The sequence below is a fragment of the Oncorhynchus mykiss genome, unplaced genomic scaffold (genome assembly GCF_013265735.2).
Source record: "Oncorhynchus mykiss isolate Arlee unplaced genomic scaffold, USDA_OmykA_1.1 un_scaffold_215, whole genome shotgun sequence".
Taxonomy (NCBI): Eukaryota; Metazoa; Chordata; class Actinopteri; order Salmoniformes; family Salmonidae; genus Oncorhynchus; species Oncorhynchus mykiss.
This window is the reverse complement of record NW_023493685.1, coordinates 438,288-464,362: the sequence shown is the minus strand read 5'-3', so window position 1 is coordinate 464,362 and position 26,075 is coordinate 438,288. Positions and strand designations below refer to the sequence as shown.

Sequence of the window (26,075 nt, the reverse complement as noted above, 5' to 3'; positions counted from 1 at the left end):
TCCCAAATTGCAGCCTATTCCCTATTTATTGCACTACTTTTGGCCAGGGTCCATGTGGCTATAGTCAAAAGTAGTCCACTACATAGGAAATAGGGTACCATTTGGTACACATTCAGAGTCTTGTACACTAGTTACTTTATATCCACAGCCAGAGTGAACAGCCCACCCTGCATTCACTTAAACATAGACACTCCATCCCCGAGGGATAATGTTGCTTCATTACTTGTTTGGCTAAGTTTGGCCCACAGAAAAAGATGGGCATTTCGTGGAATTATTTGGATGATTTATTTATTTAGTCTGTTTGTTTCTCTCTCTAAGTATTTATAGTCTACTCTAGAGCATTAATATTCAGTGTTGTACTGTTAGAGCAGGAAGCCAGCATCAAGGCACTTTCTATTCTTAAAAGAGTGACACTACCTAGAACTTTCAGGTATTCACCCTTACGGGAAACAGCACATCAATTTCACATGAACACGTGAAGTGTTCCAAAAACACGTTTTCATGTGATGACATGTGAGAACAAGTAAAGCAACATGTGATAACACAAATCTATTCGTGAAATAATGTGTTTTTTTCTGTAAGGGCAGGTACAGTCAAAACAGGGCTTCAAATAGACAGTGATGTGTCTATTTGAACACACTCCTACACACATGCCATGCTAGTATATAAATCCCTGTCAAAAGTGATACATTTAGCTGTAAATGTTAGCTAATTAAGTAACTGACTGGACTGGAGTGGAGAATTATCTGAAGCAGGGCTGTTTAATGGCTAGAAATGACATGCCTTGAGAATAACATTTATGTGATGTATTTCTTCAAACACATTGAATCAACATACAGTACCAGTACATAGGCTGCAGCATTATAACACAGAGTCTCTGTCTGGGTCATTTCTCCAGATCACTAACTGATTCCTTCTATAATACCTGATCCAACATATCAATCATCAGCCAGCGAGGGCTTATCATTATAGTCAACTAAGACTCTGTACTATCATTGGCTAAGGCGGTCAACTAAAACTCTGTACTATCATTGGCCGACTGGCCAATTAGAGCCTAATTCACACTATAGGCCAACACCAAGCCAAGGTGAGCTGTTACTGCGCTGGCCTGGTTACGCATCCACCATCGTTTCTGGAACCGTGCAATATGGTTCGGTACGGATCTGAAGTGTGAATCAGGCTAAAGACTCTTACCTGCGAAGGGCTGCAGCGTTGCCAGCGTGCCCTGCGGTGAGTGAGGTGGTCTTCCTGAGGCCACGGATGGGGGGCATCACGCCCTCCTCGGCATGCGTTCGGGGGACAGAGCTGGCCCGAGTGGACACCAGCAGTCGCTCCGGGTGGTCCTCGCTGCGGCTTCGGCGCAGGTGGTTGCGGCTGGGGTCGCTGAAGCTCCGCCCTTTGAGCCGGCCCATTAGGCTCTGGGACACAACATCATCGAAGCGCTCCCGGTGCTTTTTGGGGATGAAGATTCTGGCAAACATAAATAATAACTTGAAACACTATTCTGTTACTGGCAATGGTCAGACCCACAGTCAGAGACAGCGAGGCTGCTAGAGACTTAGAAGAACCAGCACTGTTTCAGAGGAGAGAGAGAGAGACAGCGAAGGGGAGAGAGAGAGAGAGAGAGAGAGAGAGAGAGAGAGAAGAGCGAAGGAGAGAGAGAAGGAGAGAGTGAAGATCGAAGGAGAGAGAGAAGGAGAGAGAGAGCGAAGGAGAGAGAGAGTGAAGGAGAGAGAGAGAGAGAGAGAGAGAGAGAGAGAGAGAGAGAGAGAGAAGAGCGAAGGAGAGAGAGAGAGAGAGAGAAGGAGAGAGAGAGAGCGAAGGAGAGAGAGAGCGAAGGAGAGAGAGAGTGAAGGAGTGGTTCTTCCTTTTCTTTGGAATCCTGTTAGCTGTCAGTGGCTCCTCCCCCTAGGGTCCAGTCCACTCTAAAGCTAGATATTTGGGGCACCACAGACTAACAACCAGGCACCCTGTGGTGGTTCAGTAGGTGCTCCTTGGAGAACACAACAGACTATAACAGGGTGGTGAACACAGACTCAAGAGACAGACACAGAGGGTTTCAATCCAAATCCTCCAGAAGCTAGTAAACACCATCCAGTACAGCAAGCCTTGATAGAACACAGAGAGCATCCAGGTTGAGAAAAGACGGCTCAGTTGATGGTGAAAAGCTTATAAATCCCATATAATGTTCTTTACAAACACATTTAGTCCAATCAGCATAAAGGAGAAACAGTTAGACTATCAGATGAGATGAGTTCTGTACGCAGCTTGGTATCCACATAACTGATGTGAAATCATCATCAGCAGCAACTCTCTATCCATAGAATCCCCTGGGAGAGAGTTGAGCGAGGTGAGACAGCATATAGGGGAAGAGAGGAGGTAGGTCAACAGTAGCTCTACTGAGTGATTGTCTGTTGGTGGAGATGAGGATAGTGTAGACGCTTCTCTCAGTCTCTCTCACTAGCAGCTCCAGGTGTGAACGCCCTGAAGAAGTGACAGCAGCACACAGCTACTGTACGGGAATGAGAGCAGACACAATCCCGCTGTATACCACCTCTAGAGAGAAAACTCCCCCTCTCTCCTCTCTATATTGCTATTTCCCACTCCATCCCTGCTCTCTTTCTTGCTCCCTCTCTCTCACACACACACACACTCTCTCTCTCTGTCTCTCTCTGTCTGTCTGTCTCTCTCCCCCTCTCTCTCCCCCCGTCCGTCCGTCCGTCTCTCTCTCTCTCTCTCTCTCTCTCTCTCTCTCTCTCTCTCTCTCTCTCTCTCTCTCTCTGCTCTCTCCTCTCTCTCCTCTCTCTCTCTCCTCTCTCTCTCTCTCTCTCTCTCTCTCGTAAGTATTGAATTGTTTCCATCAAATTGAGCTACTATACATTCGCAGAGGAAAAACTACACAGCTGTCAAACTTCAAACACAACTGTATAAAGTTCCCTCTATAGCACACATCCCACTGTTGAGAATAGAGTGATTCAACCAAGCAGAGGAAAGATTTGTCTGTTTCCAAGTTACATTACAGTTTACATAATATGTCAATTATACAGTAGATGGTCTTCAAACACAGTAATGAAGACGCAAAGATGCAGTACGACCAGTCCTTGTAAACCTATAGTGAGTTTGTTTTAGAAGATAAAAACTGTTGTAGTCCAAACATTGCCAATGTGGGTGCAGGAATAAAGCACTGGAATAGACATTTTGGGATATGCCTTGACCACCTACACACTATTCTTAAATAATCAGCTGCCATAGTGATTAGAGTGTCGGGCCAGTAACCGAAAGGTTGCTGGATCGAATCCCTGACAAGGTAAAAAAATCTATCGTTCTGCCCCTGAGAAAGGCAGCTAATCCACTGTTCCCCGGGCACCGAAGATGTGGATTGTCGCAGCCCCCCGCACCTTTCTGATTCAGAGGGGTTGGGTTAAATGCGGAAGACACATTTCAGTTGAATGCATTCAGTTGTACAAGTGACTAGGTATCCCCATTTCCCATGTATTTAGAATAGCTTGTATTCAGTTTTCTTGATTGCTGAGACAATAGGGTTGACACCCTCTGATATGCATTAGAGCAGGTAAATTATAGAAATTGGCACCTAGTGTATCACACCATTATACTAGTGGATTCTAATAGTCAGATAGACAATACAGACACTATAATTACATGCTTCTCAGCCAGCCAGCAGTCATCCATCCAGACAGACAGCCAGGTAGTCCTGACCCCGCCACCTTGCCTCCTACGCACACCCTGCCATGCAGCCACCAGCCAACACCTCCCTCTTGACCTCTCCACATTGTTGTTTGTGTTGGTGTGTGTGTGTGTGTGTGTGTGTGTGTGTGTGTGTGTGTGTGTGTGTGTGTGTGTGTGTGTGTGTGTGTGTGTCAAATCAAATGTATTTATATAGCCCTTCGTACATCAGTTGATATCTCAAAGTGCTGTACAGAAACCCAGCCTAAAACCTCAAACAGCAAGCAATGCAGGTGTTGAAGCACGTTGGCTTGGAAAAACTCCCTAGAAAGGCCAAAACCTAGGAAGAAACGTGTCCCAGAGTGATTAACCAACGAAGGGGCAGATGAGGGCCCTACAGCAGAATGTTATCCTTTGTGGAGAGCTCTCCAGTCACCTAAAGAGCAAAGCAATAGTGGAGCACAACAGACATTTAGCCAACATGGAATGCAGCCTGATTAGGATCATTGGAAATGTATTAACATAACAGCAGGCACTGTGACTGGGAGATGTGCGGCTGGTTGAGGACAGGTGTTTGTGTGTGTTTATATGTTTGTGTGTGTGTGTGTTTGTGTGCCCCAAACTGCTCCTTAAGTATCAACACATTTAGATACACAATATGTAACACAATCAACACCAAAACTGACCCTGTCATACTCCTCCATACCTTCCACCCTGGAGAATACAGTAGGCTGGATGAGGGGTGGGATTGCTAAACATTCTTCTAAAAATGGGCCCTATTTGTAGTGTTCTCCATAGTCGATCAAATTAAAAGAATGGGCAGGTTGGTGGTTTTTAATTGAGGCTGTTGTGACATTTTCATATTTATCCACAGTATGGAGCCATCAGTCACTGTCCCTGGTTGCACCAGCAACACAGGTACAGACCCCTCTCTACTGCCTCCCAGAGGAACAACCTGGCACTGCAGCAGGATAACTGAAATATGAAAAGAGGCTGAGCCCTTGACAACCTTGTACCTAGCCAGTGGGGATTCCGGTGGGGTGCCCCCACCAAGGCAGTGGCAGTGCTGGCAACACTAGCTGCAGTAACCCATGGTGAGGGGATCACACTACAACATTCAGAGATGGGTCGTGGATGGGTGTTCCAGCATGACAATGACCCAAAACACACGGCCAAGGCAACAAAGGAGTGGCTCAGGAAGAAGCACATTAAGGTCCTGGAGTGGCCTAGCCAGTCTCCAGAACTTAGTCCCATAGAAAATCTGTGGAGGGAGCTGAAGGTTTGAGTTGCCAAACGTCAGCCTCAAAAGCCTTAATGACTTGGAGAAGATCTGGAAAGAGGAGTGGTACAAAATCCCTCCTGAGATGTGTGCAAACCTGGTGGCCAACTACAAGAAACGTCTGACATCTGTGATTGCCAACAAGGGTTTTTCCACCAAGTACTAAGTCATGTTTTGCAGAGGGGTCAAATACTTATTTCCCTTATTAAAATGCAAATCAATTTATAACATTTTTGACATGTGTTTTTCTGGATTTCTTTGTTGTTATTCTGCCTCTCACTGTTCAAATAAACCTACCCTTAAAATTCTAGACTAATCATTTCTTTATCAGTGGGCAAACGTACAAAATCAGCAGGGATCAAATACTTTTTTCCCTCACTGTATACTTGGCGGAGGCTTAATCAAGCTAGTCGTCTTTACTACTTACTTATGCCATTCTCTCTGGCACCAAAAGTTTAAAAAGTGTTGATAGGGGACAGAATGCGATCGGATCATCACATAATTGGCATTCAATTACTCTTACAGAATTTCCATGTGGGTGAGGATATTGGAATTTAATCAAAGCCTACTAGATGATACATTGTTTAGAACTAGGACAGAAGAATTTACAACTGACTTTTTCAGACTTAACATAGGTACAGCAGATCCCCTTATTGTATGGGACACTTTTAAATGTGCCTTTAGAGGCAATGCAATACAGTACTCATCAATAAAACAAAAGCATTTTAGATCAAAAGAGTCCATATTAACAAAGGAAATTGAAGGACTAACAGTACAGTTAGATAGCAATAAAAACTGTACCATAGAGGCACAGAATAAGTTAGAGGAAAAACAAAAATAAATGGAGGAACTTATTCAAGAAAGATCCAGTGTAATATATTATAAAAAATAAAGCGAACTGGATGGAATATGGGGGAAAATGCACCAAATTCAACATAGAAATGCTACCAAAAACAATGTATTGAAACTTGTTACAAATGATGGAGCATGATTCACCAAATGATATTTTGAAAGAGGAAGTAAAGTACTTAAAGAATATGTTTTCATTTCAGTCTCCTCCATCTCCACTAACTGAAACTAATTGTGTGGATTTTTTCCTAATAATAATGTCAAATTAACATCTGTACAGAAAGACTCATGTGAAGGCCAAATTACAGAGGAGGAACTTCTTGATGCAATTAAAGCCTTTAAGGCTGGGAAATCTCCAGGGCTGGATGGCATACCAGTGGGAGCATGCAAAACCTGTTTTTATATACACAGAGGACCATTATTAGCATGTTTTAACCACTCCTATATAAATGGTAGATTATCAGACACTCAACAAGAAGGTCTGATATCATTATTACTGAAACAGGACCCAAGTGGTATATATAAAGATCCAGTCCATTTAAAAATTGGAGACCTCTTACACTTCAGTGTTGTGATGCAAAAATCCTAGCAAAATACTTGGCTCATAGAATTAAAAAAAATATTGTCAGGTATTTTTCATCCTAACCAGACAGGTTTTTTTTACATGGACAGATAATATAAGACAAGTACTGGAAACAATAGAATACTATGAAATATCGGGGACACCAGGCCTGGTGTTCATAGCTGATTTTGAAAATACTTTTTTATAAAGTACGACTGGAGTTTATATATAAATGCCTAGAATATTTCAATTTTGTGGAATCTCTAATAAAATGGGTTAAAGCTGTGTATAGTAACCCAAGGTGTAAAATAGTAAATAATGGCTAAATCTCAGAAAGTTTTAAACTCTCTAGAGGAGTAAAACAAGGTTGTCCACTATCGGCATATCTATTTATTATTGCCATCGAAATGTTAGCAGTTAAAATTAGATCCAACAATAATATTGAGGGATTAGAAGTCTGTGGCTTAAAAACGAAGGGGTCATTGTATGCTGATGATTCATGTTTTCCCTCCACTGCCTCATAGAGGATCTAGATACTTTTGCTATGTTCTCTGGATTAAAACCAAATTATTATTACGTATTGGATCACTAAAAAAATGCTAATTTTACATTACCGTGTAGTTTACGAATTAAATGGTCTGTCGGAGATGTGGACATACTCGGTATTCAAATCCCAAAAGAAAGCAATTATCTCACTCCAAAACATTTTTATAGAAAGTTAGCAAAAATAGATAAGATCTTGCTACCATGGAAAGGAAAATACCTGTCTATATGTGGAAAAATCACCTTAATTAACTCTTTAGTCATATCACAGTTTACCTATATGCTTATGGTTTTGCCTACACCGAGTGACTGGCTTTTAAATTATATGAACAAAAAATATTCCATTTTATTTGGAATGGCAAGCCAGACAAAATGAAAAGGGCCTGTTGGTAGGAATGTCTCATCCTATGTTCAAGAATGGCCTTTCCCCCTTTATTCAGATTACACCTGCTCCCTTTTGGTTGTTGGAAAAGGAAATCATCTCCAAAATATTGCTATTTAAAAAAAACTAGCCTTAGAAAATTGGTTGCAATTTCAGTTTAATACACCTGAAAAGACAGAACAAATAATACAACAAATATTGTGGTTAAACTCAAATATACTAATAGATTTATTTATTTTTTTACATATTTTTCAAAGAAATGTTTAAAAAAGGTATATATTTAGTGAATGATATCATAAATAGGACTAGGGGAGTTACACATGCAGCTAACACAGACATATGGAAATGTCTGCTCTACCCAAAATTACAACCAATTAATTGCAGCATTACCACAAAAATGGAAGAGGCAAGTAGAAGGGGAAAAAAGTAAGGAACTTGTATGTCGGCCCTGTATTAAAGAACATAAATGGTTAAAGAAAAGTGTGATAATAAAAACATACCAATTTCATTTAAGGACCAAAAACTGACAGCTGTGCCATATAAATATCAAAATAGTTGGGAAGAGATTTTCGATGTACCCATTCTATGGCACGTGGTTTATGAATTGATACGCAAAACAACGCCAGATTCAAAACTTTGGATTTTTCAATTTCAATTACTATTCAAAATTCTTGCAACTAATAGAATGTTATATATATGGGGCATACAATCTTCCCAGCTCTGCAGATTTTGCTGTGAGGAGGCAGAGTCATTAGATCATTTATTTTGGTATTGTACATATGTAGCTCATTTTTGGTCACAGGTCCAGGAATGGCTGAAGAATTGCAACATTTGCCTAGAACTAACAGTGCAGATAGCAATAATGGGTGATTTGAAAAGCAATAGTCAATCAATCAATAACATAATAATTATTTTAGCAACATTTTTAATTTACAATCTGTAGAAGCTATGAGAATATAAAGGTTCAGCACTTTTGTGAAACATCAGAGCACAGTTGAAAAATACATGGCAAAAATAAATCTAAAATGGATGGTGTTAAGAGATAGATGGGATGGTTGAATGGAGCTGAAGGGTGGGACTGGATGGTGTTAAGAGATAGATGGGATGGTTGAATGGAGCTGAAGGGTGGGACTGGATGGTGTTAAGAGATAGATGGGATGGTTGAATGGAGCTGAAGGGTGGGACTGGATGGTGTTAAGAGATAGATGGGAGGGGTAGAATGGAGCTGAAGTGTGGGACTGGATGGTGTTAAGAGATAGATGGGATGGTTGAATGGAGCTGAAGGGTGGGACTGGATGGTGTTAAGAGATAGATGGGATGGTTGAATGGAGCTGAAGGGTGGGACTGGATGGTGTTAAGAGATAGATGGGAGGGGTAGAATGGAGCTGAAGTGTGGGACTGGATGGTGTTAAGAGATAGATGGGATGGTTGAATGGAGCTGAAGGGTGGGACTGGATGGTGTTAAGAGATAGATGGGATGGTTGAATGGAGCTGAAGGGTGGGACTGGATGGTGTTAAGAGATAGATGGGATGGTTGAATGGAGCTGAAGGGTGGGACTGGATGGTGTTAAGAGATAGATGGGATGGTTGAATGGAGCTGAAGGGTGGGACTGGATGGTGTTAAGAGATAGATGGGATGGTTGAATGGAGCTGAAGGGTGGGACTGGATGGTGTTAAGAGATAGATGGGATGGTTGAATGGAGCTGAAGGGTGGGACTGGATGGTGTTGAGAGATAGATGGGATGGTTGAATGGAGCTGAAGGGTGGGACTGGATGGTGTTAAGAGATAGATGGGATGGTTGAATGGAGCTGAAGGGTGGGACTGGATGGTGTTAAGAGATAGATGGGAGGGGTTGAATGGAGCTGAAGGGTGGGACTGGATGGTGTTGAGAGATAGATGGGAGGGCTGAATGGAGCTGAAGGGTGGGACTGGATGGTGTTGAGAGATAGATGGGAGGGGCTGAATGGAGCTGAAGGGTGAGACTGGATGGTGTTGAGAGATAGATGGGATGGTTGAATGGAGCTGAAGGGTGGGACTGGATGGTGTTGAGAGATAGATGGGATGGTTGAATGGAGCTGAAGGGTGGGACTGGATGGTGTTGAGAGATAGATTGGAGGGGCTGAATGGAGCTGAAGGGTGGGACTGGATGGTGTTAAGAGATAGATGGGAGGGGTAGAATGGAGCTGAAGTGTGGGACTGGATGGTGTTGAGAGATAGATGGGATGGTTGAATGGAGCTGAAGGGTGGGACTGGATGGTGTTGAGAGATAGATGGGAGGGGTTGAATGGAGCTGAAGGGTGGGACTGGATGGTGTTGAGAGATAGATGGGAGGGGTTGAATGGAGCTGAAGGGTGGGACTGGATGGTGTTAAGAGATAGATGGGATGGTTGGATGGAGCTGAAGGGTGGGACTGGATGGTGTTGAGAGATAGATGGGATGGTTGAATGGAGCTGAAGGGTGGGACTGGATGGTGTTAAGAGATAGATGGGATGGTTGAATGGAGCTGAAGGGTGGGACTGGATGGTGTTGAGAGATAGATGGGATGGTTGAATGGAGCTGAAGGGTGGGACTGGATGGTGTTGAGTGATAGATAGGATGGTTGAATGGAGCTGAAGGGTGGGACTGGATGGTGTTAAGAGATAGATGGGATTGTTGAATGGAGCTGAAGGGTGGGACTGGATGGTGTTGAGAGATAGATGGGATGGTTGAATGGAGCTGAAGGGTGGGACTGGATGGTGTTAAGAGATAGATGGGATGGTTGAATGGAGCTGAAGGGTGGGACTGGATGGTGTTGAAAGATAGATGGGAGGGGCTGAATGGAGCTGAAGGGTGGGACTGGATGGTGTTAAGAGATAGATGGGATGGTTGAATGGAGCTGAAGGGTGGGACTAATACCAAGATAACCAATGTAAAACATACAGGGTCTGTAAAATGTATATAGGTTCAGAAATGTTGTGAAATAGCACAGTTACAAATAGAAACGTACAAAATCAGCAGGGATCAAATACTTTTTTCCCTCACTGTATACTTGGCGGAGGCTTAATCAAGCTAGTCGTCTTTACTACTTACTTATGCCATTCTCTCTGGCACCAAAAGTTTAAAAAGTGTTGATAGGGGACAGAATGCGATCGGATCATCACATAATTGGCATTCAATTACTCTTACAGAATTTCCATGTGGGTGAGGATATTGGAATTTAATCAAAGCCTACTAGATGATACATTGTTTAGAACTAGGACAGAAGAATTTACAACTGACTTTTTCAGACTTAACATAGGTACAGCAGATCCCCTTATTGTATGGGACACTTTTAAATGTGCCTTTAGAGGCTATGCAATTCAGTACTCATCTATAAAACAAAAGCATTTTAGATCAAAAGAGTCCATATTAACAAAGGAAATTGAAGGACTAACAGTACAGTTAGATAGCAATAAAAACTGTACCATAGAGGCACAGAATAAGTTAGAGGAAAAACAAAAATAAATGGAGGAACTTATTCAAGAAAGATCCAGTGTAATATATTATAAAAAATAAAGCGAACTGGATGGAATATGGGGGAAAATGCACCAAATTCAACATAGAAATGCTACCAAAAACAATGTATTGAAACTTGTTACAAATGATGGAGCATGATTCACCAAATGATATTTTGAAAGAGGAAGTAAAGTACTTAAAGAATATGTTTTCATTTCAGTCTCCTCCATCTCCACTAACTGAAACTAATTGTGTGGATTTTTTCCTAATAATAATGTCAAATTAACATCTGTACAGAAAGACTCATGTGAAGGCCAAATTACAGAGGAGGAACTTCTTGATGCAATTAAAGCCTTTAAGGCTGGGAAATCTCCAGGGCTGGATGGCATACCAGTGGGAGCATGCAAAACCTGTTTTTATATACACAGAGGACCATTATTAGCATGTTTTAACCACTCCTATATAAATGGTAGATTATCAGACACTCAACAAGAAGGTCTGATATCATTATTACTGAAACAGGACCCAAGTGGTATATATAAAGATCCAGTCCATTTAAAAATTGGAGACCTCTTACACTTCAGTGTTGTGATGCAAAAATCCTAGCAAAATACTTGGCTCATAGAATTTAAAAAAATATTGTCAGGTATTTTTCATCCTAACCAGACAGGTTTTTTTTACATGGACAGATAATATAAGACAAGTACTGGAAACAATAGAATACTATGAAATATCAGGGACACCAGGCCTGGTGTTCATAGCTGATTTTGAAAATACTTTTTTATAAAGTACGACTGGAGTTTATATATAAATGCCTAGAATATTTCAATTTTGTGGAATCTCTAATAAAATGGGTTAAAGCTGTGTATAGTAACCCAAGGTGTAAAATAGTAAATAATGGCTAAATCACAGAAAGTTTTAAACTCTCTAGAGGAGTAAAACAAGGTTGTCCACTATCGGCATATCTATTTATTATTGCCATCGAAATGTTAGCAGTTAAAATTAGATCCAACAATAATATTGAGGGATTAGAAGTCTGTGGCTTAAAAACGAAGGGGTCATTGTATGCTGATGATTCATGTTTTCCCTCCACTGCCTCAGAGGATCTAGATACTTTTGCTATGTTCTCTGGATTAAAACCAAATTATTATTACGTATTGGATCACTAAAAAAATGCTAATTTTACATTACCGTGTAGTTTACGAATTAAATGGTCTGTCGGAGATGTGGACATACTCGGTATTCAAATCCCAAAAGAAAGCAATTATCTCACTCCAAAACATTTTTATAGAAAGTTAGCAAAAATAGATAAGATCTTGCTACCATGGAAAGGAAAATACCTGTCTATATGTGGAAAAATCACCTTAATTAACTCTTTAGTCATATCACAGTTTACCTATATGCTTATGGTTTTGCCTACACCGAGTGACTGGCTTTTAAATTATATGAACAAAAAATATTCCATTTTATTTGGAATGGCAAGCCAGACAAAATGAAAAGGGCCTATTGGTAGGAATGTCTCATCCTATGTTCAAGAATGGCCTTTCCCCCTTTATTCAGATTACACCTGCTCCCTTTTGGTTGTTGGAAAAGGAAATCATCTCCAAAATATTGCTATTTAAAAAAAACTAGCCTTAGAAAATTGGTTGCAATTTCAGTTTAATACACCTGAAAAGACAGAACAAATAATACAACAAATATTGTGGTTAAACTCAAATATACTAATAGATTTTTTTTTTTTTTACATATTTTTCAAAGAAATGTTTAAAAAATGTATATATTTAGTGAATGATATCATAAATAGGACTAGGGGAGTTACACATGCAGCTAACACAGACATATGGAAATGTCTGCTCTACCCAAAATTACAACCAATTAATTGCAGCATTACCACAAAAATGGAAGAGGCAAGTAGAAGGGGAAAAAAGTAAGGAACTTGTATGTCGGCCCTGTATTAAAGAACATAAATGGTTAAAGAAAAGTGTGATAATAAAAACATACCAATTTCATTTAAGGACCAAAAACTGACAGCTGTGCCATATAAATATCAAAATAGTTGGGAAGAGATTTTCGATGTACCCATTCTATGGCACGTGGTTTATGAATTGATACGCAAAACAACGCCAGATTCAAAACTTTGGATTTTTCAATTTCAATTACTATTCAAAATTCTTGCAACTAATAGAATGTTATATATATGGGGCATACAATCTTCCCAGCTCTGCAGATTTTGCTGTGAGGAGGCAGAGTCATTAGATCATTTATTTTGGTATTGTACATATGTAGCTCATTTTTGGTCACAGGTCCAGGAATGGCTGAAGAATTGCAACATTTGCCTAGAACTAACAGTGCAGATAGCAATAATGGGTGATTTGAAAAGCAATAGTCAATCAATCAATAACATAATAATTATTTTAGCAACATTTTTAATTTACAATCTGTAGAAGCTATGAGAATATAAAGGTTCAGCACTTTTGTGAAACATCAGAGCACAGTTGAAAAATACATGGCAAAAATAAATCTAAAATGGATGGTGTTAAGAGATAGATGGGATGGTTGAATGGAGCTGAAGGGTGGGACTGGATGGTGTTAAGAGATAGATGGGATGGTTGAATGGAGCTGAAGGGTGGGACTGGATGGTGTTAAGAGATAGATGGGATGGTTGAATGGAGCTGAAGGGTGGGACTGGATGGTGTTAAGAGATAGATGGGAGGGGTAGAATGGAGCTGAAGTGTGGGACTGGATGGTGTTAAGAGATAGATGGGATGGTTGAATGGAGCTGAAGGGTGGGACTGGATGGTGTTAAGAGATAGATGGGATGGTTGAATGGAGCTGAAGGGTGGGACTGTATGGTGTTAAGAGATAGATGGGAGGGGTAGAATGGAGCTGAAGTGTGGGACTGGATGGTGTTAAGAGATAGATGGGATGGTTGAATGGAGCTGAAGGGTGGGACTGGATGGTGTTAAGAGATAGATGGGATGGTTGAATGGAGCTGAAGGGTGGGACTGGATGGTGTTAAGAGATAGATGGGATGGTTGAATGGAGCTGAAGGGTGGGACTGGATGGTGTTAAGAGATAGATGGGATGGTTGAATGGAGCTGAAGGGTGGGACTGGATGGTGTTAAGAGATAGATGGGATGGTTGAATGGAGCTGAAGGGTGGGACTGGATGGTGTTAAGAGATAGATGGGATGGTTGAATGGAGCTGAAGGGTGGGACTGGATGGTGTTAAGAGATAGATGGGAGGGGTTGAATGGAGCTGAAGGGTGGGACTGGATAGTGTTGAGAGATAGATGGGAGGGCTGAATGGAGCTGAAGGGTGGGACTGGATGGTGTTGAGAGATAGATGGGAGGGGCTGAATGGAGCTGAAGGGTGAGACTGGATGGTGTTAAGAGATAGATGGGAGGGGTAGAATGGAGCTGAAGTGTGGGACTGGATGGTGTTAAGAGATAGATGGGAGGGGTAGAATGGAGCTGAAGTGTGGGACTGGATGGTGTTGAGAGATAGATGGGATGGTTGAATGGAGCTGAAGGGTGGGACTGGATGGTGTTAAGAGATAGATGGGATGGTTGAATGGAGCTGAAGGGTGGGACTGGATGGTGTTAAGAGATAGATGGGATGGTTGAATGGAGCTGAAGGGTGGGACTGGATGGTGTTAAGAGATAGATGGGATGGTTGAATGGAGCTGAAGGGTGGGACTAATACCAAGATAACCAATGTAAAACATACAGGGTCTGTAAAATGTATATAGGTTCAGAAATGTTGTGAAATAGCACAGTTACAAATAGAAATCAAACTGGATGGACATCAGAAATAGAGGAAGGACTAAAAACAAACAAAATATAACTATTGTGAAATAGATTGTGTCTGTAAAATGTGTATAAGATGTATAAACTGAAGGTTTATTGTTTATTAGTTTACTCCAATTATGTGGGGTTCTAGGTTTGTTTTTCTATGTTGGTGATAGTGTATGATATTAATATTGATATTTACCCCAAAATATATACAAATACAATTTTATAAAAGAGGCTGAGCACTACAGAGTTCCACATAATTTATTAGAAAGTGAAACTAAGCAAAGACAAAAACAAATAATCAATAAACTAACAACGAACCGTGACTACAGAGATACTACGTGCACTAACTCAAAACAATATCCCATAAACACAGGTGGGAAAAACAGCTATTTAAATATGATCCCCAATTAGAGACAACGATTACCAGCTACCTCTAATTGGGAATCATACACAATCACCAACATAGAAAAACAAACCTAGAACCCCACATAGAAATAATAAACTAGACTAACCCCCAGTCACGCCCTGACCTACTCTACCATAGAAAATAAGGACTCTCTATGGTCAGGACGTGACACTGTGGGCCTTTCAGCTTTTATCGAGAGGTCACACAAGACAAAATGGAGGATGAGAAACTTAGAAAAACGAAATCCAATCTACACTATAGGCCCAGGGCCCACTCCCAAGCACTTTGTCCTACCTCGATCCAACATCTTGTGCACAGGGTCTGAAAACTTTGGATAGGTGAAACAAGACAGCATCAGACCTTTCTGCCCTAAACCAAAGTTAAAGGAAACTTAAACGATTCTTCCACGTTGAGTAGGGATGTAGGCCTCTGTGATGAAGGCCTCGCTATGGCCTCAATTAAAAGCAGGTCATGTCTATCTATAACTAAAGATGGAGGAGGGGTGGATCAAGGACGCGCCACTCTCAGGGATGAATGACAACCAGAATGTGGGAAACTTATTAAGGAAGAACAATGTCAATTATCTCCTGTGAGACCCAGTTAGGAGAGATGATAAATCCGATTCACATGCCGATGTGTAGTGGGCTGTTACTGTCTACCAGGGTAGAGAGAGGAGAGCTTAGACACAGCAACTATAAATGCACAAAGTAATGGGGTGCCGTATCTTGTAATACCTTTAGCATAACACAGTGAAAAATAGGTGAATCTACGGTCAACATTATAAGGTACAGGGAGCTTTAACTATTACACATAGAAGTGTTTCAATAATTGCAAACGGAATAATATCAAACTTTAATATGGACTTCAAGCAATAGAAACACTATTGTAAGCCAAGTGCACACATTCTTAGTTGATGCTATTTTCACAAAAAGTTTTGACAACAGAGAAATCACAGAAACTCTCATGTCCAAGCTTTAGTAATAACAACATCAACAAATACTTATCATCTCAGCGCTAAACAAGCTAAGAGCACAACTAAGATGAAAGCACACAGAGCACTGTACCGAAAGTGGCGGGAGATGCTCCTATCCCTCCCCATGCCTCTTCAGAGTACCAGGAAGTAGTGAAAGAGCTCTGAACGAGATGGTAAGTAGGCGTCTCTACGTCCCTAACAAGAGTAATTAGTCTTCATGTGGTTTGAATAAAGAAAATAACTCTCCAGGAGAAACAGCGGGGAGAAAGACAGGAGAAGAGGAAGAAGGTGAGCTTGCTGCAGGGTAGGAAGCCAGCCGCCCAAAAAAGAGAGAGGTGGAGTAAGAGAAGAATAAAAAGCGTGGCTCTCTCTCAAAAATCTCAAAATCTCCAAAACATCCTCAGGACAACGTCAGATGATACGCCTCTCTTTGTTTCACTCTACTCCTCCTCTCCCTTTTCCTTGACTACTGGGCCACCCAGGGGTGGTCATGGCAACCGCTCAATTCCAAAATGCTCATGTGTGTCCAAGGTGTCACCCAAAGTGAGAATGGAAGAGACTTAGTCGTCTAGTCTCTCAGAGGACGGAGGGAGGAACGGGTGAGTAGGGAGAGAGGAGAGAAGAGTCCCTTCTGAATTACAGAGGCAGGTCAGCACAGACTGTGAGATCCACTGATGAGCAAATTACGTAATGGAATGGAGAGAGAAGGATTGAGGTCTATTAAATGAAGCAGAGAATCACACATCAATTGCAACAACAGTAGCCAACAGCACAGCGGTGGAATCCCCCCCAGAAAACCTACTCATAGGGGACTCTTTAAACACGATATAGCAACTTTACCCACACTATTAGAGAGGACATGCAGCAATAAAACGTCTCTGTAACTTTCCAGTTAACGAGACATATAAACAATGCTCCAATATTTTCTGACTTTCAACTTACTATTTGCCCACATAATGTCAAATAACTACCACATAACATTGCAGGACATACTGCACTGTATGCTCTTCTCCAGAGCTGCATCGTTTGATATGTGTGACTCTTGTCACCCATATGTTTTGCAGAACATTAAAGTGTTCCAGCACTTGCTAACCCATGGGTTGTTCGTCAGTTTAAGAAGTTCTGCTGGCGACTGCGTCAGAAATGGAAGAGAGAATTTATTAAAGGAAGTAGGCTGCTTAAAAATAGAACACATCCATGGGGAGAGATGGGTAGATTGGCTGGGACAGAAGCACAAGCTGGCTGGTCAAGTTTAGAAGAAGCTGGAGAGGACAGTGACTTCACCTATGAATCCACAGGGCAAGTGCACACCAAAGCAGTGATAATCAAATAGAGAAGAGGAAAGATAATGAAAGAGAGAGAGAGAGAGAGAGAGAGAGAGAGAGGGAGAGAGAGAGAGAGAGAGAGAGAGAGAGAGAGAGAGAATGTCTTTAGCAGGGACCCAGCACCTGTCCTCCGGGCCATAACCCTCCCAATCAGCCAAGTACTGGAAACCTCTGCCAGAAAACAGAGGACTGTGAGACACAGGCCTAATCCGAGACACATGGAAGGTAGGGTGAATACGGAGGGTACGGGGTAACACAAGACGGACAGCAGTGGAACTCAGGACTCTGATATGAAAAGGACCAATGAAACGGGGAGACAGCTTGCGGGACTCTACCCGAAGGGGCAGATCCCGAGTGGAAAGCCACAAACTCTGTCCAATGCAGTAGCGGGAAGCTGGGGTCCGGCGACGGTCCGCTTGTCGACAATACCTGGAGTTGGTCTTGAGAATAGCATCTGGGCCGAGGGCACGCTAACCTCCTGCTCTTGTTCCGGGAAGAATGGAGGTTGATACCCCATGGAGCACTCAAAAGGGGAGAGTCCCTTGGCAGAACAGGGAAGGGTGTTCCGGGCATACTCCACCCAGACCAGTTGACGGCCCCAGGTAGTGGGGTTGGTTTCAACCAGGCATCTTAAGGTGGTCTCCAGGTCCTGGAGGGTGGTATCCAGGCTCGCTCCGACTGGCCATTTGATTGGGGATGGAATCCGCAGGACAGCCTGGCTGATACCCCAATAAGGGTGTAGAATGCCTTTCAAAACTCAGATGAGAATTGAGGACCCTGGTCGGAAACCATATCCACCGGGAGACAATGGATCCAGAAGACGTAATGCACCATGAGATGGGTCGTTTCCTTGGCAGAGGGTAGTTTAGGGAGAGGGATGAGAGGGATGAAATGAGCGGCCTTAGAAAACCGATCCACCACTGTCAGAATGACGGTGTTGCCATCAGACGGGGGAAGCCCAGTGACAAAGCCCAGAGAGATATGGGACCAGGGACGATGAGGGACTGGTAGTGGCTGAAGAAGGCCAGAAGGAGCTTGCCGTGGAGTCTTGTTCTTGGCGCACACCGTGCATGCGGTGACGAAGGCAGAGACGTCAGGAACCATTGTGGGCCTCCAGAAACGTTGTCAAAGGAAGGCTAGGGTAGGATGGGAACCAGGATGACAGGTTAGTCTGGAGGAATGAGCCCATTCCAGGACCCGGGACCGAACTGAGTTAGGGACAAACAGCCGGTTGGCCGGGCCCCTTTCAGGTCCAGGCTGGGAACGTTGTGCCTTGCGAACCAGGGTCTCAATACCCCAATCCACTGTGGCTGCTAGGCATGAGGTAGGGAGAATGGTTTCGGTGACCGAGGGTGTGGCAGAGGAACTGTATAGGTGAGAGAGAGCGGCAGGCTTCACATTTTTGGATCCTGGGCGGTAGGAAATGGTGAAGTTGAATCTGGTAAACAACAGAGCCCACCGGGTCTGCTTAAAGGTAAAGCATTTGGCTGTACGGAGATAATCCCGATTTTTATGGTCGGTCCAGACCAAGAATGGTTGTTCTGCTCCTTCCAGCCAGTGCTTCCACTCTTCCAATCTTGACCACCAGGAGTTCTTGGTTGCCTACGTCGTAGTTCCTCTCTGCAGAATTGAGACGATGGGACAGGAAGGCACAGGGATGAAGCTTTTGGTCCTGTGCAGATCGCTGGGACAGGATGGCCCCCACTCCAACATCAGATGCATCCACCTCAACCACAAATTGACGCGGCGGGTCCGGGTGGATGAGGATGGGTGCTGTTGTGAACCGATGCTTCAGGTCCACAAAGGCTTTGTTGACAGCAGGAGACCATTTGAACGGTACTTTGGGAGAAGTGAGGGCCGAGAGGGGGGCCGCCAGGGTGCTGTAACCCCAAATGAAACGGCGGTAGAATCCTAGGAAATGTTGCAACTGCACCCGGGATGTAGGTTGAGGCCAATCCACCACTGCTTTCACTTTTCCAGGATCCATCTGGACATTACCCTCAGCAATGACATATCCCAGAAAAGTGATTGTAGAGCGGTGGAACACACACTTCTCGGCTTTCACGAACAGTTGGTTCTCCAGGAGGCGCTGAAGGACCTGCCTGACATGAAGAACAGACCGGGAAGAAACAGGATGTCGTCAAGGTAGACGAACACAAAACAGTTGAGCATGTCCTGGAGCACATTGTTTACCAAAGCCTGAAAGACAGCGGGGGCGTTGGTGAGTCCAAACGGCATTACCTGATACTCATAATGTGTTGAAGGCTGTCTTCCACTCATCCCCTTCGCATATCCAAACCAGGTGGTAGGCATTCCGAAGGTCCAACTTGGAAAAAATGGTAGCCCCCTGAAGGGGTTCAAAAGCCGAAAAGAGGAGAGGTAAGGGGTAACAATTCAAAAAAACTAAATTGAAAACCAGCAACACCTGGAGGGGTTGGAGACAATAACAAGGACAGGTGAAACAGGTCAGGGTGTGACAAGCACACATTTTAGTTGTCAACTAAACAAAATCAATCATATTTTCTTGTCCCTTTTAGAGGTAAAAATACAATGTTATCTTCCATCTGTCTGGTTAACAACAACCAGTATATCTTAAAGAGTGCAGACAGAGTCACAAACACAGGAAAAGTAATGATTATATCATGACAAGACAGTGAACAAGACAATCTCTGCCCAGGTCTGTGTCTGCCCAGGTCTGTGCCTGCCCAGGTCTGTGTCTGCCCAGGTCTGTGTCTGCCCAGGTCTGTGTCTGCCCAGGTCTGTGTCTGCCCAGGTCTGTGTCTGCCCAGGTCTGTGTCTGCCCAGGTCTGTGTCTGCCCAGGTCTGTGTCTGCCCAGGTCTGTGTCTGCCTAGGTCTGTGACTGCCCAGGTCTGTGTCTGCCCAGGTCTGTGTCTGCCCAGGTCTGTGTCTGCCCAGGTCTGTGTCTGCCCAGGTCTGTGTCGGCCCAGGTCTGTGTCTGCCTAGGTCTGTGTCGGCCCAGGTCTGTGTCTGCCCATTACAGACTGGGTCACAGCTCTCTGCTCTCAGCTCTCTAACACCTAATGAATAAAGGGATTATGGGCAATGAGAGTCAGTGGCGTCATTATTCCCTAACACTTAATGTTTTTGGTCCAGCCCAAAAATGTAAAAATATGTTTGTCTCATTTCAGTCTGATATGAGTTTCCATAACCACACATCACTATGCAGTGTACATTTTTTAAAGTTTTACTGGCAGATTGTAATTACAAAAATAAACAGTACAATATACTGTGCTAGACAGTATCAGGCACTGCAAAATGTACCTAGAGTGACACGGAGCCTGCAGTGAATTTGCAGGTTAGGTGAAAAAGCCACTGAAATGACTATTAAAACATTTTTTACAACTAGGACAGGAAAAGAGAGGAGGGTAGACAAGACACAGTAACATAAAAGACTAAGATACAGCAACAGAAGAGGGCAGACGACACAGAGAAAATGATGGGGAGCGGCAGAGGAGGGGTGAGCACACAGTGGACTGTATCTTGGGTAGGGGGCAGTATTTTCACGGCCGGATGAAAAGCATACCCAAAGTAAACTGCCTGTTACTCAGGCCCAGAAGCTAGGATATGCATATAATTGGTATATTTGGATAGAAAACACTCTACAGTTTATATAACTGTTAAAATAATGTCTGTGAGTATAACAGAACTGATATGGCAGGCGAAACCCAGAAGACAAACCATCCCCCCTCAAAAAATAATTCAGCCTACCACTATTTTCAATGGCGGTCTCTTTTATTAGAAGGCGAAGTCCTCCCTGATTGCAGTTCCTAGGGCTTCCACTAAATGTCAACAGTCTTTAGAAAGAGTTTCAGGCTGGTTTTTGTAAAAATGAGCCAGAAATTGTAGTTTTCTAGGTGGCTCCTATTTTGGCTGTAGTGTTTCCAAGCGCGTGGAAGAGAGTGCGTTCTTTAGTATTTTTCTCCGCTAAAGACAATAACGATTCTCCGTCTTAAATGTTATTGTTTATTTACTTATTAGGGTACCTAAGGTTTGACTATAAACTTTGTTTGACTTGATTGGAAAAGTTTATTAGCAACGTTTGGGATTTATTTTGCATGCATTTTGATGAAGGGAAACTGGGTGGATTACTGAAGCGCGCCAGCTAAACTGAGTTTTTATGGATATAAAGAAGAACATTATCGAACAAAAGGACCATTTGTGATGTAACGGGGACCTTTTGGAGTGCCAACAGAAGAAGATCATGAAAGGTAAGGCAGTCATTATATCACTATTTCTGACTTTCGTGTCGCACCTGCCTGGTTGAAATGTTTTTCATGGTTTTGTGTGCGGGGCGCTGTCCTCAGATAATCGCATGGTGTGCTTTCGCCGTAAAGCCTTTTGAAATCTGACACAGCGGCTGGATTAACAAAAAGTGAAGCTTTATTTTGATGTATTACACTTGTGATTTTATGAATGTTAAATATTTATAATTCTGTGGTTTGAATTTCGCGCTCTAAAATTTCACAGGATGTTGGCCAGGTGGTATGCTAAACATCCCACCTGCCCATAAGACGTTGAAGCTGCTCTATGGATTCAAATTACTGCACAGCGTGCGTGCGTGCATGCATGTGTGCGTGTGAGTGAGAGAGATTGGGTACTGTGGGATTCTTTAATCAGTTTGGCTCATTGGACAGGCCAGAGTCTGTTTGAAGTTGTTGAGTGGTATGGAGGATTTTGGCAATACATCGTAGATGTATTTGGTCCAGAGAAGAGAGTAGAGAGTGTTCCAGAGTAGAGACACAGTAGATTTGTAATTGAGTACTGGCAGTGTCTGCTGTGGGAGGTGGGAATGTGTAAGTTATCTGTTGCTGGACCAAGGAAGAGTAGCTGCCTTGGCAGCAGCTAATGGGGATCCATAATAAATTAAATCTCTCAATGTTCTAATCTCTCAATGTTCATCTCAAAGTGCACCAAATTAATGCATTTGGCTGTTGAAATTCCTTTCTTTTTTGGCTGGGGGAGAAAGCCTCCGGACACCCCTACTGGCTTTGGGCTAGGCCCCAAATCCTACAAAACACCCCTGATGAGGGCAGAGAAGAGAGAAGTTTTTGGGAGTAAGATTCTGCTGTGACACATACAAATGAGACCCAAACTACATTATCTTCTCCCCTTATCACATCTGTCACATTATGTTACATTACCTCTTACCTCCCCTCCCACTGAGGGAGGGAGCAGACTAAACTCTCTCCAGTCTCCAGTCAACACTGGTTATGGAATAATAATATGAGCCTTCTGTTTTTGGAGGAGAGGAGAGTGAGCTAGGAATATTCCTTGATGGTGAGAGAAACTCATCGTCACTGCACAAAATGTATAAGAAGCAGAAAGCAACAAACAACGTCCCTTGAGAAACAAACAACGCCCAAGCCAGGACATTCATTTATTTTGACAATTGATAACACATAAACTAGAACCCCCACCGTTGGAAGCCTACAGTAGCAATCAACTAAGTATTAGTACCATTGCGTTCTAACAAAACAGTCCTGTCTACCAACCATCAATAGTACAGTTGTTGACAAATAGCTGCTATCTTCTAAACTCCAAACTCTAAGACATTTCACCATCACAACTGGCCTCAGGGCATTATCAAGTACAGGAAGATGAGAGGAACACAAAACGAATCAAACTGGCCAAAGGCTTAGTCAAACAAACCAAAATCCTACCCACACTATACAAATAAATATATGTTTTATTGTCACATACACTAGACAGATGCAGTGAAATGTGTTTAACAGGGTCACTAACAATAGTACAGCGCCCCTGGATCAAATTAGCATAAAGTGCCTTGCTCAAGGGCACGTAGACAGATTTTTCACCTTGTCGGCTCAGGTTTTCGAACCAGCAACCGGCCCAATGCTCTAACCGCTAGGCTACCTGCCACCCCTCTACTGTATCTTATGGTGTACACAACACCTGCATAACTGTCTATTTCACAACACCTGCCCAAATCACAGTACTGACATCACTCAGATCACTAGGCGGCAGTACTCACCTGAAGCAGGTCATCATCAGCAGCATCGCTTTCTGCAGGGTTCATAAATCCAAACCAGAGGAAGGAACTGTGTGTGTGTGTGTGTGTGTGTGTGTATGTGTGCATTTATGTGTGTGTGTGTCCAAAGCCTGTCACTGCAGTGTGCAGATGCAGCAGATGTGAGAGTGACTGCGTGTGCATCTCTCTACCACCAACAGCAAAGTGTCTGCAGAGAAGCTAAGAGCTGGATAGGGACTGAAAAAACGATCATAATCAACAATGAGATGCAAAAAATGTGTGTGTGTGTATAAGTCTCTCAGACACACAGAAAGTGCCTGCGCACACAAAAGTGTTTATTTTATACTTTGCTATCAATGCTGAGAAGAAAGAAACGTGATATTCCCTGGGGACTTTGACAGTTTTCCTCTGTACCGGAGGGATAAATGGGCTGCGTCCCCAAATGCCATCCTATTACCTACATAGTGCACTAGTTTAGAGAAGAGCCTGGTCAAAAGTAGTGCACCTTATAGGGAACAGGGCGCCATTTGGGATGTTGCCATGGAGTATGCAAACCAAACTGACATCTCCAGCCTGAGGAGGATTTCAAACAGGCAGTCCTCACCATGAGACAGCCCACTGGTGACATCTGATCAAAGTCATTGAGCTTCACCACATAACTGATTCTGTTCCTGCCACCATTCTGAGGAAAAAGTATGAGGAAAGCAGTTTTCTATGAAATATTGATTGTTACGCAATTAAATTGCTCTTGTTCCTCCAATGCAGACCTATTGTTGTTGAAGACTACCATATCGATGAATACCTCAGCCAGGGCCTGTATTTATAAAGCATCTCTGAGTAGGAGTTCTGATCTAGAATCAGGTCCCCCCTGTCCATATAATTTTATTCAATATGATCTAAAAGGCTAAACTAATCCTAAATCAGCACACTTACTGGTCCTGGTCGATTAAACACACTAAGGTCTATTCGACTCTCCCCAAGCTCATTTCTGTGTAGTAGAACACTAAAACACAAAGGGTATTGGTAGACCACTTGAACATGATTAATTACAATGAACATTCAAAGCTCCCCCTGTGGGTAAAATCAATTGTTCTGATCCAATGCACAGTAAGTCATCCAGGTGAGCTGAACTGAACCGATCAATCTAAATGGGCGAGATGAATTTTGGATTGCTCAAAGGGTTCCGTTTTCCAGGACTGCTCCAGGACTGCTAAGATTTTACCATAGATCATAAACATTATATACCGTATGCATATGGACATCATAGCATTTCACATGTCTGAGCCTTCCCCGTGAGCAACCTTGATGAAACATATCCAATATCAAAGCACTAATCATACCACACACATACAAACACAAACTGCATCTTCAAACTCAGGTCTGGCACCAAGGCTGTTCACTCACACTAAAATATGAATATGCTGTCCTGATTATATCAGATTGGTTGAAGGTCACTGTAACTGAATATCTGTCCACCACTGTGTATGAGTCTGTACCAATGATACTGTCACTGTTAGTCTTTGTTGTATATTTTGCTATGGGGGGGTGGGTGTGATAAGGAAGTGTTTTTGAATCTGTTGTGCTCAAAGGTGTTTGTGTTTTGTGATGCTTGGCAGCTCCTTAAAAAACCCATCAGGGAGAAGAGTCACTAGTCACTACGACAGGATGTGACTCAGAGACCTATATGACTCTCAAAGAGATTGTGTGTGTGTGCATTTGGTTTTTTTTAGGGGGTGGATCAGTTTTATCATTGCATATATATTGTAGCTTCTATCAATGTAATTGTCTGCATCATTTCCAATCCGCCTTATATATTTTTAGATAAATATATATATTATTTTAAATATATACAATACCAGTCAAAAGTTTGGACACACCAACTCATTCAACTGTTTTTCTTTATTTGTACTATTTTCTACATTGTAGAATAATAGTTGAGTACATCAAAACTATGAAATAACACGTATGGAATCATATAGCAACCAAAAAAGTGTTAAACAAATCCAAAATTAGCTGCCAAAGCAGCAGCTACTCTTCCTGTGGTCCAGGAAAATTAAGGCAGTTTATACAATTTTAAAAACATTACAATACATTCACAGATCTCTCTGTGTGCCCTCAGGCCCCTACTCCACCACATATACACATTACTAAGTACGTAAGTAAGTGTAAGTGTAAGTGTGTGTGTGTGTGTGTGTGTGTGCGTGCGTGCGTGCGTGCGTGCGTGCGTGCGTGCGCGCGCGCGCATGCGCATGTCTGCTCCAATATTGTGCTGCTTCTCAGTCCCCGCTGTTCCATAAGGTGTATTTAAAATGTAATTTTACAGCTTGCGTCAGTTACTTGATGTGGAATAGAGTTCCATGTAGTCATGGCTCTATGTAGTACTGTGTGACTCCCATAGTCTGTTCTGGACTTGGGGATTGTGAAGAGACCTCTTGTGGCATGTCTTGTGGGGTATGCATGGGTGTCGGAGCTGTTGTGGGTGTCCGAGCTGTTGTGCGTGTTGACATGCATTCAACATGTCAATAACCTCTCATAAATAAAGGTAGTAATGAAGTCAATCTATCCTCCACTTTCAACCAGGAGAGATTGACATGCATATTATCTGAGCCAATTGCAATTTGCAATTGCAAAGGCACCTGACCACACAACTGAACAGTAGTCAAGGTGCGACAAAACCAGGGCTTGTAGGACCTGCCTTGTTGATATTGTTGTTAAGAAGGCGGAGCCTCGCTTTATTATAAACAGACTTCTCCCCATCTTAGCTACTACTGCATCAATATGTTTTTTGACCA

The 26,075-nt window shown here is 42.7% G+C and overlaps 1 protein-coding gene across 3 annotated transcripts in view; it reads right to left on the bottom strand.

The window, feature by feature from the left end:
- The window catches only part of grid2ipa (glutamate receptor, ionotropic, delta 2 (Grid2) interacting protein, a), a 56,056-nt gene that overhangs the window by 25,970 nt on the left and 4,011 nt on the right, over nucleotides 1-26,075 (bottom strand). For all 3 annotated transcript variants that reach the window (XM_036972974.1, XM_036972973.1, XM_036972972.1), the window contains exon 4: nucleotides 1,195-1,470. In XM_036972974.1, coding sequence (XP_036828869.1) covers nucleotides 1,195-1,470 — 276 coding nt within the window. The remainder of the gene's footprint in view (nucleotides 1-1,194; nucleotides 1,471-26,075) is intronic.